The sequence below is a fragment of the Gopherus evgoodei genome, chromosome 3 (assembly GCF_007399415.2).
Source record: "Gopherus evgoodei ecotype Sinaloan lineage chromosome 3, rGopEvg1_v1.p, whole genome shotgun sequence".
Lineage (NCBI taxonomy): Eukaryota > Metazoa > Chordata > Testudines > Testudinidae > Gopherus > Gopherus evgoodei.
The window spans coordinates 69,476,903-69,490,683 of NC_044324.1; the positions used below are offsets into that span (position 1 = coordinate 69,476,903).

Consider the following 13,781-nt stretch of genomic DNA (forward strand, 5'->3'; position numbering starts at 1 on the left):
CTTTTCTTTTGTTACTTACTTGCAACGTTTTTTATAGAGGTTGATTTAATTCAGTACTAAATACTGCGGTATGTATGTGAATTGTATGTCTCTTTCAAGTCACAAAGATGTTCCTTTAATAGTTGTGTGTCTAATTTTAATTGTTCATTTATTAGTTCTGACTATGTCTTCCCAATTTGCTTACAAGAAGTACTTCTGTTAGAATTAAAATACTTCCAAGTAAGATTTTGTTCCCATCTTCCAATTCTGTGATGTGATTGTTATAAATAAAATATTGCTTTCAAGGAAGTAATCCTGAATGCCTGACAGTATGCAATTGGTGTCATACATTGAAGTTAGAAGATGTAATATGCTGTAACTGGTCTGAAGCACTAGATCATTAGCTAATTATCTCCTTGCTGTTTTATTCTGTTTATATATGACATGCATTTTTTCCCTTCTGTTGTAGTATTTAAATCGTGGCTGCACTAGATACTTTGCTACCAAAGACACAGACAAGCAAATTTTGCAAAATCGCAAAAGTCCTGAGGTATGGTATATTGTCCACATTTTCAGTTACTTCAAATTACTGTCTTATGCTGATAATGTTAAAAATGTCAATCACATTTGTTTAGAATAAAATGAAATGTTCATTTTACACATCTTACTTGACAGGTTTAAATGGGAACTGGCTGGCATGTTTAAAGTTCTAGTTTTGAAGTGTTTCTAATATTTTATTATCAGGTTCAATACTGAAAGGACTTTTTAAAAACAAAAATGTAAATTTATAGCCTAAAATGTAACCCCTAAAATATTTTTAAAAATCCCTTTTTAATTCTTATCTTACTTTAATTCCTATATTTGTCTTAATGGCTCAGCAGATCTTCAACAGAAGACAAAGCAAATATCTTGTACAGAATGTTATCTTAAATTCTTTTTCCTCTTAGCAGTGATACTTTGCAGAGCATTGTTTATTTACCACTTACGATTTGTTGACAACCTTTTTGCTTTGCTTTTGTTAATAGCTGGTTATGGTATATTTAGCCAGAGAACTATTTGGAATTACTGTATAATTAATTATATTCCTATGAGTTAGATGCAGAAACAAATAAGCAGAAAATACAAGTAAAGCTTTTTTTTTTTTCCTGTTACAAAGTTTAACCAGTTGAGATTGAATAATCTTTTTCATAGTTAAAAAAAACAAAAAACCTCTATGTTGATGCTGTTGTGGTGTTTTGGACAATTCTGTATTTCATAGTAGTTACTAAGTTAGGAGTGCGATTGAGGGCACTAAGTGTCAAAAGCCATGATCTCACTGGATGGTTAGGCCTTTTGAGTGGTGTCATAGCCACACACCGATTCTTTAAGCACAATTATGACTTCATCCCCAGGAAGAGCACATTCTCTTCACCACACTCTTCCCCCCACCCCCCGCAACTGTTTTCTCTTATCCTACTAGTAGGAACTATTTTTCCTAGTGCAGGGGTAGGCAACCTATGGCATGTGTGCCAAAGGTGGCGCACGAGCTGATTTTCAGTGGCACTCACACTGCCCAAGTCCTGGCCACCCATCCGGGGGCTCTGCATTTTAATTTAATTTTAAATGAAGCTTCTTAAACATTTTAAAAACCTTATTTACTTTACGTACAACAATAGTTTAGTTATATATTATAGACATATAGAAAGAGACCTTCTAAAAACATTAAAATGTATTATTGACACGTGAAACCTTAAATTAGAGTGAATAAATGGCACACCACTGCTGAAAGGTTGCCAACCCCTGTCCTAGTGGAACAATGCATTTCTGAGTAGAACATGTGAAATTTCACATCTCCCCCACAAATAAACTAATTACTTTGTAAACTGTAATTTAAATGACTGGAACTGATGTTCTAATAACAGTAAGCCACTTCAAGTAGTTCAACAAGGCTATTGCGGATCTTCTCAGGTGGCTCAAGGCACTTGATTTTTGGTTAAATGCCTGATAATGCATCCCACTCATGTACCAATAGCCTATTAATGTGCACTGTGGAGTGGTTTATTACTATTTTGTTGGTGAGAAGGAGAGTTAAATTTTAACTTTCCACCACCAAGCTATAAGGCATCATCATGAATGTCTGTCTTGGCAGATAATTAAGCCAATCAAAGAAAATGTTTAATGTAATAGTTCTTTGTGAGTGCTGCTGAGCTATAGAAATACTGTTTGTTAATGGACACTTTCTATCCAAAGTTCAGTTTCAAACCATTGTTAATGTCTGAATTAAAATGTACTAAAAGAAAGAGATGATATTGGAAATGAATGTTGACTACTAAGTAGTGAAATACATGATACCACTAAGTATTAAGCCCTTGTCTTTGAAGAAGTAAATTTCTTTGGGATTGGATGGCAGACTATTTACTGAGGAGTAATAGAAAAAAAGCAAGTTTTTCATAGTCCACTAGAACCTCAAGTCTAGCTATCTAACTGGAAACTATTATATTGTCCAGTTCTTTTTAGATAGGCCGTGGTCGTCTTTGCTCTGTCATTTATTAAACTTGTTCCTGTTCTATATTTTAATAGAAATAGCTCCTCGGTAAATTAATGTTTAAATTCTTTTTCTTTTCCTTATCAGGAAGATGAGGTGATCATTTTATATAATTAGAAAATTTAGTTTAATTTTTGTGTGTGTCTAACTACTGTTTGGCGTGAATCTTTCAGATGCATGCACTATTTTATTCTGACATGACAATAGTAGTATTTTCACTATAGGCTATTCTGTGGACTCTTATTTCAATTAAATTAGCAATCTTTTTCAATTTAAAGCATTTTAAAATTTAATTGTAAAATTAAAAATTATGTATATGTTTGTTTTAGCCTTTTGGCTGCAAGCAGTTGTTTACTGTCGCCACCCTGAAATAATGAAGTTATGTGGTATTCTGGTGTCAAGTCAGCCAGTAAAAGATGAATATAATATTTAATGGGTGTTTGTCTTTTAACATTTAAAGCACTGCAGAAAAATATACTTTTCTGAACAGGAAATGTAAACAAATATACTTTTGTAAACCACCCAATGAAAAACTCCAATTCCTTTCCAGTTTTGAATCATCCTGTAGCCCCTTCTCCTTCCTTCTGTCAATGTCGTACACATAATAATGTTGTCACTAGCACCCCAACTTGTCTTTCCCCATCAAAGACTAGAAACCCTCCCCAGTTCATATACTCAACCTTTCACAACTGCTTTTTGCAATCACCCATGCTGTCTACTGCTGAACCATTGCTGTTTTCCTGTTTCCCCTCCGCTACCTGTCAAACTCTCCTACTTCATTAGGTCTCTTCTGAAGATTGGTTAATGTTCTAAGAGTCAAGGGCACTTGAAAGCAAGTTATAATATTTTTAAGCATGTATAAATAGTAACATCTTTAGTCCCCTTATATATTTTAAGGTTTTGTTTTTGCATGTTTTGTGCTGCTTGTTCATAAAATAAATTATTAATTACAGTTTACTTTCAATCGTTTGATTAAATTGTCTGCTTTTCTTGCTCTTTAATAGTACCTAAAAGCAGGTTCCCTGAAGGATCCTCTACTGGATGATCATGGAGACTTCAACAGAATGTGCACAGCAATGAAAAAGATTGGCCTGGATGATGCGGAGAAGCTTGATCTTTTCAGAGTAGTAGCTGGTGTCCTTCACCTTGGAAATATTGATTTTGAGGAAGCTGGGAGTACTTCAGGTTAGATGAATTTTTTAATTATTATAGTCTTCTTCTAAAAAGATATGAATGTTTCTTGACTAGATTATAGAGTCATAGAAGATTAGGGTTGGAAGAGACCTCGGGAGGTCATCTAGTCCAACCCCTTACTCAAAGCAGGACCAGTTCCCAACTAAATCATCCCAGCCAGGGCTTTGTTAAGCCTGATCTTAAAAACCTCTAAGGATGGAGATTCCACCACCTCCCTAGGTAACCCATTCCAGTGTTTCACCCCCCCCTCCTAGTGAAATAGTGTTTCCTAAGAGCCAATCTAAACCACCCTCACTGCAACTTGAGACGATTGCTTCTTGCTCTGTCAAGAAAATGACTGAGATAAAATGCACGCTACATTCTGAAACATAATCCTGTTCAATGTCTGCTCCATAGCTAAAGTTAATTTAGCTGCCCATTATCAACCTCATCTTCTTTTGAAGTCTCCTTTTCTAACTTCATCAATAAATATACAAAGGCACTAACACAGTCCCCTGAAATTGATCAGGAAACAGGTTTCCTGGAAAGTTTTTTGGTAGAAATCAGAAAAGAAATTTTGCACTGCTGTGTTTTTTGAAAATTTACCTATCATTCAATTTTTAAAAAATTTCTAGCTTGATTTTTGGCTCTTTTCACTAGCATGTCTTGGCTTAGAAACTCAGCTGTCTGTTTTGTTTACTTTGGTATGGAGAAATACCTTCCTTTTAGTAATTTTGGGCTGAAGAAAGATCTGTAATATCAGCTTTATAATCTTACAATTGGTAGGGAAGAGGGTAGTTGGGGGCTAACTAGAGCAGAGATATAAATTGAAGGTACAGGAAGGCTGGGGGAGGCGAAATAAGGAGCAGCTGGGAAACTGATAATCTTACTATGCAACTTAATGTTGTTAGGTCTGTTTACTATTTTGCTATCCTTCTTGTTTCTTTAAACGTATATATTTATTGCTGCTTTGTTTTATGGATGAGACTTAAGAGAACTCCAATCTTGACACACTTTGAATTTGTCCAGGATAGAAATATTCTCTGTGTGGAAATTGTGTATGTCTAAGATGGCAAGATAGCGGCTTTTTAACTTGTTCTTCTCTTCCCTACTTCCTGCTACCTGCATAACCAGGTTCATATGTGTACAGATCTGTTAGAATGAGCATGTAGAGGAATGTTTAAAATTATTTTAAGAGGTTTATAAGGTAGGTTTATTTTCAGAGGTTTTAGAGGTTTGTAAGTGTAAATTGACTAGCTCTTTGTTCCAGGCATTAATTGAGTGTGGAAAATGTGAAAGAAGAGAAGTCTGGGAAAGATGGGCAGTGAGCTGGGGATAGTAAGGAACTGTTTGGTTCTGCAAATGGGTTATCATGGGCAGGAGCATGGGCTGCATGGTGGAGGGGTGAAGAAAGGAGACAGGTTGGAGGAAGAGGAAATTGCAGAGGCCAGAAGACATGGAAGTAGGACTGTCAGGGATTGGCAATGGCATGAGTGCAGTGGATGGAGGGAAACATAGAAGGGAAGAGTCTTTTATTTAAACTGACAATTCAAACCATTTTCTAGAATAACATCTTCAAGAACTCAAAGTTTTAAATGTGAGTAAAAGCCCCACACATTCTCACCCCTCCTATGTACACATACACAGGTGTTAAAAAGACTTGCTGAAACTTGCAGAAAGGTAGCCTAGCTTTGGTGGGCCGTATATGTTCTGCTGGGGCAGGACTCCACTCCTGAAGTGTGTTTATACCAACCTGATATAAACTTTTGCTGCTGCTTCAGAAAGCTGGGGAATTACCTGACAAAATTTTGTGGTTGATAAAAGTTAGGTTTGAAAGTGGTGTGTCAGTGGAGCCCAGTTTACTCTCAGGCATTACATTTCCTCACAAAATCACTAGTCTTTTAAAGAACTCAAATGTTTTATTGTCTGTCAATGAACACTTAGTGGAGGACTGCCTGAATCCCTTAATTCTTCATCATTTGTTATTACCCTCACAATAATTCCACCTTAGTTTTAGGGTTATGAGGGATAAAAGATCTGTGCTTCTGGTGAAAGTAATCACAGTTTATTTTATTTTTTGAAGATACAGAAGTCTTAACTATGGGAAAATGCTGAATTTTTTTTTTATGTCAAGCCCTTGCTAAACTGTTGTGGGTCTATGAGCAGATTCTAATTCATACTAGAAATAAAGCATAGATTTTTAAAACGGGAGGTAATTAACAGTTGGAACAATTTACCTAAGGATGTGGTGGATTCTCTTGCTTCAAAATCTTTAAATCAAGACTGATTGTCTTTATAAGAGAAAAATGCTATAGTACAGACAGGTTTGGCCTTAAAAATCTATTACTCTAATTACACTTTACAGCATCATGAAAACATAATAATGCTGGTGTCATAAACAGATAGCTAAGGGTTAATGTCTCTTTCACCTGAAGCACCTGACCAGAGGACCAATCAGGAAACCGGATTTTTTCAACTTTGGGTGGAGGGAAGTTTGTGTCTGAGTCTTTGTTTTCCTGTCTGCCTGCTTTCTCTGAGCTTTGGAGAAGTAGTTTCTACTTTTTAATCTTCTGTTTCTAAGTGTAAGGACAAAGAGATCAGATAGTAAGTTATATGGTTTCTTTTCTTTGGTATTTGCATGAATATAAGTGCTGGAGTGCTTTGATTTGTATTATTTTTGAATAAGGCTGTTTATTCAATATTCTTTTAAGCAATCGACCCTGTATTTTGTCACCTTAATACAGAGAGACCATTTGTATGTATTTTTCTTTCTTTTTATATAAAGCTTTCTTTAAGACCTGTTGGAGTTTTCTTTACTTCAGGGAAATTGAGTCTGTACTCACCAGGGAATTGGTGGGAGGAAGAAATCAGGGGAGATCTGTGTGTGTTGAATTTGCTAGCCTGATTTTGCATTTCTTCTGGGTGAAGAGGAAAGTGCTTTTTGTTTCCAGGACTGGGAACGGAGAGTGGGGAGTCACTCTGTTTGGATTCACAGAGCTTGTGTCTGTGTATCTCTCCAGGAGCACCTGGAGGGGGGAAGGGAAAAAGGATTATTTCCATTTGTTGTGAGACTCAAGGGATTTGGGTCTTGGGGTCCCCAGGGAAGGTTTTTCAGGGGGACCAGAGTGCCCCAAAACACTGTAATTTTTTGGGTGGTGGCAGCAAGTACCAGGTCCAAGCTGGTAGCTAAGCTTGGAGGTTTTCATGCTAACCCCCATATTTTGGACGCTAAGGTCCAAATCTGGGACTAAGGTTATGATAGCTGGAAAGGCCTTCACTGTGGATTTGTCAAAGAAAGCATTTAATGGAAACTAGTGTCGTTTCCGCCAACTCAACCCTTATTTTTCTTGTGTACCCTATAAAAGTTTATGGTTAACTAATGTCAGGGTTATCAAGTTTAGTGCCATGTTTCTGAGATAGTGAAGTCTGATTTATTATATGGCATGTGGGGAAAAACTGCTTCAGAAATTAAATGCAACAACCATCAAGTGAAATAAGAACTAAGATATGTAATTTTGTTAGACTTGTAAATATATGGGTGAAATATTTACAAACATAGGAATTTTTTAAAGTCTTTTAAAAATAGCTATCAAAATATATATACAATAAATCAGTATAACAATAACTAATTAGGAAGAGTATAAACAACTGCAGTACATTATCAAACATCAACATTTATTTCTCCAGCTCTTTCTGTGTTCTGATATTATCTTTTCTTTAAGAGCTAGTAGTTTTATATATCTTCAGTTTTTGGAACCAAGAAATGCATCCTTTGATGTCGAGAATTCTATGGGTTAGGAAAGTCGATCTCCAGGTTGCAATGTTTCTTTTTCTTTCTGGTCCTGTTCTGCTCCTAGACTGCAGACTGGAGCTGTTTCTCTTATAGTAAAAAGGGGATTTGTGAATACAAAAATGTCATACTAATATAATATTATATGACTTGTTTATATTTCTCAAACTTCAGTCTCATATCTTAGTACATAGTGTGTAATCACTAAATTATCAGTAATATAAAGGTGGATATTGATCTGTTGACAGTTCTGAGTTCATCCTTTTTTTTAAATAAGTAGTCACTAATTGTCATCTCAGCTGGCTTTTGTTGTAACATCTTTCTTAACTTGTTCACTAGGTGGATGCATTCTGAAGAACAAATCTAGTCAGTCTCTAGAATACTGCGCAGAATTGCTAGGTTTGGATCAGGATGATCTACGTGTCAGCTTAACCACCAGAGTCATGCTTACAACAGCAGGGGGCGCCAAAGGAACGGTTATAAAGTAAGTTCAGAACACTCCACTGTTCAGCTGTAAATGCAAAAGTAGCCCATTTAAAAATAAATGGTAAAAGTGATTATAGATAAATCTTTTTAAATTAATAGCTGTCCATTGTTCAACCTTCATGTGTTTGTCTGTAAATAGTTTCTAAAACATGGATTTTGATGCAGATTTCTCAGTATTTTCTCATTGCTTTAGTGAGATAGTCAACTTCCTGATACTAAAGAGCTTGAAACGGTAAATAAACTGTCTACCATCATACCAGTTTTTATTCTCTTACCCCAACCTTCAACTATAGGAATTGGATACTATCTGTGTAACAAAAATAGCAGTTATGAGCATATATTTTTATATATATATAAAAAATACAATATAAGCAGCATCACTGTAGTAAATTGTTTAGAGAGTTCAGCCCTTTGCTTATACATTTGAGAGAGGGCAAATGACCTAAAGCACAGGCTTAACCACTTTTAAATACAAACTGAATCAATTTTAGCATAACAATGGTTATTTAAAAGTTAAGGGAAAACATAGTGTTTGAAATTAAAAGTGTGCTATATACCTTGCAAGATGCAAATGGAGATGGAAGTGAAAAATATTAGCTTGTAAGTAATGGTGGTTATGCTGGTTGCTTGTGGTGGTTGTTATAGTGGTTTGATTTTACTAAATGATCTAAAATGTACCTGTTGCCTTTCTGTGTTCTTATATTTACTTTCATGTTGAAGGATAAGCTGATTGCTCTACAGTATTATGATTAAGTAATGATTTTTAAATAAATTAAAATTGACTGTTTTTGGAATTTTTTTTAAACTTCTGTGTCAGTGAAGTTAGCATTAAGTCTAAATGTAGAACAGTAACTTGTTAAATCCATACTTAAACCTCTCAAAATATCTCATTTTCTGAGTTAACAAATATTCATTTAAGGTGACCCTGCCACTGTTAGTTAATATTAGGCCTAAAACTTTAATATACGATTGCTATAATCTTGTTGGGAATGTCATCCAGATTTTAAACTGTTTTTTATTTTTAAATATACAGTTTTTATGATGGTAGAAAAATGGGTGATTTTTCCAGTTTCTTGGCAACGAAGTTTGAGCTTCTACTGTTTAAACAGTTAACTACTGCAGCAAATGGTGTTTGCAGAACTGTGTGTATATAGTTGCGGTTTATATGCCTCAACAAAGACTTAAAAGCTAACTGTGCAGTTTTCTTTGTTTCATTAGGAATGTTAGAAAAATAGAAGAAGAGGACAAACTAAAATGGAAAGACATGTGCTTTAGCCATTAAAAGGATTCTTGAATTTACTTGCGTAAATAGTAATAACACATTAAAAAATCAGTAGTTCCTTTTAAAAGTATTTTTACTATATAGATTTTTATTAAATATTTATATCACTTGAGATTTAAAATGCTACTCATTACTATTGATATCTTTTTTGTATCTTGTAGCACTAAATATTGTCATGATTTCAAAACTAGAGTAAGTGTTGTACATCTATACAAAATAGCAAATGATTTTGCAACATGAGCAATTTGGTTTAAGCTTGGTGTCTCACACTATGGTCTTGAGTTTAAGTTGAGCACTTCAGCAAGTTAGAATATAAATGTACATTAACTGTCATACTTACGAGGTGAAAAATTGATCTTAAAACACTTTGGAACATTGGCATTTCTCTGGTCATACTCTGAACTTTAAGGATGTAATGGAGTTGCTTACCACCACATGAATGTAGGCAAGTCTGCTGTTTGAACTGCTGCAGACAGATATATATATATATATATATATATATATATATATATATATATATATATATATATATATATATATATATATATATATATATATATATATATATATATATATATTTATTTATAGTAGGTAACACTGAAGCCAGCTTCCCAACTGCAGACTATTTAGAATGTTCTCCAGGCTTGAACCATACTAATGCTAATACAGTATTTTAGGTCTGTGTTAAGACTGATTCTGCACCCCACAGTATGTGTGCTCTCTAGCCTGCATCTTTTTCTCCCACTACTACATTATACTAAGTGGCTGTTCACTTATGGCCTTTCCTCTCATTTCTAGTTAAAATAAACCGGGGTGAGCACATGCACCTCTGTTACCATTGAAGTGCAGCTTGCAGAACCTCTCTATACTTCCCCCACCAGACTGGGGCGGAGCTTGGGATTCTGCGCCTTGCAGCCCGGTGGTGGGGTAGGGACTTCTGCCCAGCAGGGCAGGGGGTCATCTCGGGGCTTCAATAGGAGCAGGGCTGAAGCCCTGAACCCTGTCAGGTGCCTCCCACACGGCTAAAGCCCCGAGCCCCAGCAGATGCATCCTGGCTCTCGAACTTCTGAAGATTGTTGTATGTGGCTTACAGGGTCAGTAAGTTTGACCACACCTGGAATAAACAATTGGAATCGTTAGGCAGTGATGTGAACACTTTATCCTGCTTGTCATTGTGCATGGGAAGGGGATTCAATAGTGAGAACTTCAGGATGGCCACTGATGGTAAAAATTAAAATGGGGTTGGAAATAGGAAGAGAGGGCATGTGTGAAGGAGTGTTCTAAATCCTCTGGAGTGGGCAGGACCAGCTTTCCTCAAATGTTTAAGAACATAAGAGCTGCCATACATGCGAAAGACCCATCTATCCAAGTATCCTGTCTCCAACCGTGGCCAGTACCAGAGCTCAGGGGAGGTGTATAGAATAGGGCAATTATGGAATAATCCGTCCTTGTCTTCCTCTCCCAGCTTTTGGCCGTCAGATGTTAAGGGTCATCCCGAGCATGGGGATGAATCCCCAACCCTGTTGGCTAATAACCATTGATGATCCTCCATGAACTTACCTAGTTCTTTTTTTGAACCCTGCTATACTTTTGCCCATCACAACATCCCATGGCAATGAGTTGCACCAGTTAATTGTACTCTGTGTGACAAAATACTTCCTCTTGTTCGTATTATACCTGCTTCCTATTAATTTCATCAGGTGATCCCCTAAAGTGTAGTTAGGGTAAATAACACTTTTCTGTTCACTTCTTCAACATCATTCATGATTTTATAGACCTCTGTCATGTTCTCTCTTATTTATCGCTTTTCTAAGATCAAAAACCCTAATCTTTTTAGCCTCTCCACGTATGGAAATTTGTTCTAAATGTCTCTATGGTGGCTCTTCTCTGAAAAAATGACTGTAATAATGGTTTTCCAGATCAAATTTGCTCAATTTACAATTAAAATGACTAGGATATTTTTGTTTTTTTTTAACTTCCAGACCTGCATACTCCCCTTGGGGTAGGAGTCCAGTTCTTTCTCACTAGCATGATAACTCTGACACAATGTTAACAGGTGCTATTTCAAAGGTGGCTATACTATTATGCCAGTAGATCTTTTACTGCTTAGTTTTCACAATGTTTTACTCTGTGGATTAGTAAGAAAAGCTCTGCAGACCTGAAATCACTGCATTAAGCCCCCTTCTCCAGCCTTATTCTAAACTTATTCAGCTAAGAAAACCACACATTAACAAACTTATCTCTTTCCCTTGTACCTTATTGAATCTATAATGAAAGCAGATTAGTGTGCACTAGATTTTCATGAAATGTCTAGGTTTTACCAGTGAAATAATTTCAAAAATAATTGGTTAAACCTGTGTTTAATCCTTATAAAAATTAAACAAAAATTCTTTCTTCTAGATTTAAAGAAACGTATATTCTGAAAAATGTTCATGGTTTCTCCGTTTCTGTTTTCTGAGAGAATTAGTAGGTGAAATGAAGAAATAGCTCAGATGAAATAGCTCTGCTCAGAGTGTAAAAAAGGTTATGTTCTGCTGTGCACAATAGAGCCATCAAGAAGGGTGATGTTAAATGCTCTCTCCATAGATTTATTAAATACTGTTCTGAAGTGGACATGCCAAGGGAGCTTGTCAGTGACACTGAATGTATCTGTTCTTGTTAGCTTCCCTGAAAGGACAATGGCAGATGTCTTGCAATGCATATCCAGAAAATCTACAGATAGCAATAATGTGTTCCGATACAAAATCTGATATTCCTCTCAAAATTAATGCACCTTGGTGTCTTTGGTTACTCGGCTTTTCTCCCTCCATTCATCCTTCAAGACAAGAACTGTGCAAGGTGATATACTTGGAGTAGATGACACAATGTTTTCAAATGGTATCATTTTTGCTTCTTATGCTTAGTCTTGGAGTAGTATCGCTTGGAGTAAAGCAGTCTTTTACAACCTAGAGTTCACAAACCACAAACAGATGGGACTACTACCTCAATCTACATCCTATTTTTGGATCACAAAGAAGTCTCCCTACACAGCATGATATAGGGAGCACTGATCAAATAATCGGTATTGTAGGAAATGCTCTTGCTTCATTCCAGAAGCCAGAAAATGTGGGAGAGGGAGTTCTTCCCTTTTCACCGAGAAGTATGGAAAGTGAGGAAGGAAGGACAAAGTGGAAACAAAAAAAAAATCCTTTCCTTCCTTGCAACCAAGAAAAGGGAAGAAAGAGATCACTCCTACACTTTCTGCTCACAGGATGTGAGAGAGAGGGATTGGGAGGGAAGAAAGATAGTAAGTAGTATGATGATATTGCATTATTGGTCTGTCATACCAAATCACTCTCCAACCACATTCCATCATCTCAGTGCAATAGCAGGACACTATATTATAATTCTTTTCTGCATTTTAAGTTGTGAAAAATGCATTTGTAGAACCAGATTTCTATCTTTCCTTAGGTTTCTTCTCTTTGCAGTAGGTGCTCACAATAGTTGTTTTGGGCAGTCCTGGAATTAACATTGCTGCAGTAGTTCAATCTTGAGTAGTTCTAATATTTTAATAGAATAAATAGCTAGCAGTTTCTTAGTTACATGTGTTAATGATATTAACATCTCAGTTTTTATAACCGTTTACATACTTTATAGCTAAAACAAATACATCTTTAAATAAATATGGTATACTGGATTACATAAGAGAATTGCAGTTGACATGAATTGTTGTGAAGATTACCAGGCTGATCTCTTAAATATATCAAAAGGGAATATAAAGGTACCTTGTCTCTGTTTATAGGATAAGATTCCTGCCAGTACTTGTTACCATAAGATAGATCAGGAGATACTTAGTGGAAGAAGAGATTGTGTTAAGGCTAATTACTATCTAATGTAATGTAGCTGCAGTTGTCCATAATGAATGGAGTCTTTGCTTTCCTAATTTATCATTTATAATAGAAAGCGATCTCAGATATTAGAAGTACTGTCTTTGAAAACAGATTTTTTTTCCAAGAGAATGTAGTGCTTGTAAAAGGAGACTAACACTGCTATAGGTATACAGAACAAGTATAACATAGACAGCTGCACCGTGTAAGCTTTCTCACTCTGACCTGCCAGTTCTTCTCAACTCTAACTTAAAGAGAGCCCTGTAGGGGTGGTAGGGTAGTTAATGCTTCATAATTATGAAAACCATGACCTCTTACATGGATGTCAGCAGCAAATATTTTAGTTATGATGGCTGTGGGGGCTGGGGGTAAGTACATTCTTGTCCGTTTGAAAAGTTCCCTATTTGAATAGCAAAGCCCCGGGGTGCTAGAACAGTTTTAGTAGTGGGGATCCTGATGATGGAGACCATGGAAACCGTGCATTTGTTATTACTACTTCAAGCCAGGGGATGTGGCAGCAACCCCAGCACCCTTAGTTCCAGCACCACTTCCAATACCCTTACCCATTCAGTCCATCCCACTTCATCCCTGATCTTTTTTAACACTAAGACATATAGTTGTTCTCCTAAGAAAAAATAAATTCCATGCCTTTCTTACCCTGCACAAACTTGTAATAGCCAT

General features: G+C 36.1%; 1 protein-coding gene across 1 annotated transcript in view; it reads left to right on the plus strand.

Annotated features, from left to right (window-relative positions):
• MYO6 (myosin VI) overlaps positions 1 to 13,781 on the plus strand; it is a 187,506-nt gene that overhangs the window by 73,514 nt on the left and 100,211 nt on the right. Inside the window, 3 exon segments of the mRNA XM_030555784.1 lie at positions 449 to 529; positions 3,508 to 3,688; positions 7,806 to 7,950. Coding sequence (XP_030411644.1) covers positions 449 to 529; positions 3,508 to 3,688; positions 7,806 to 7,950 — 407 coding nt within the window.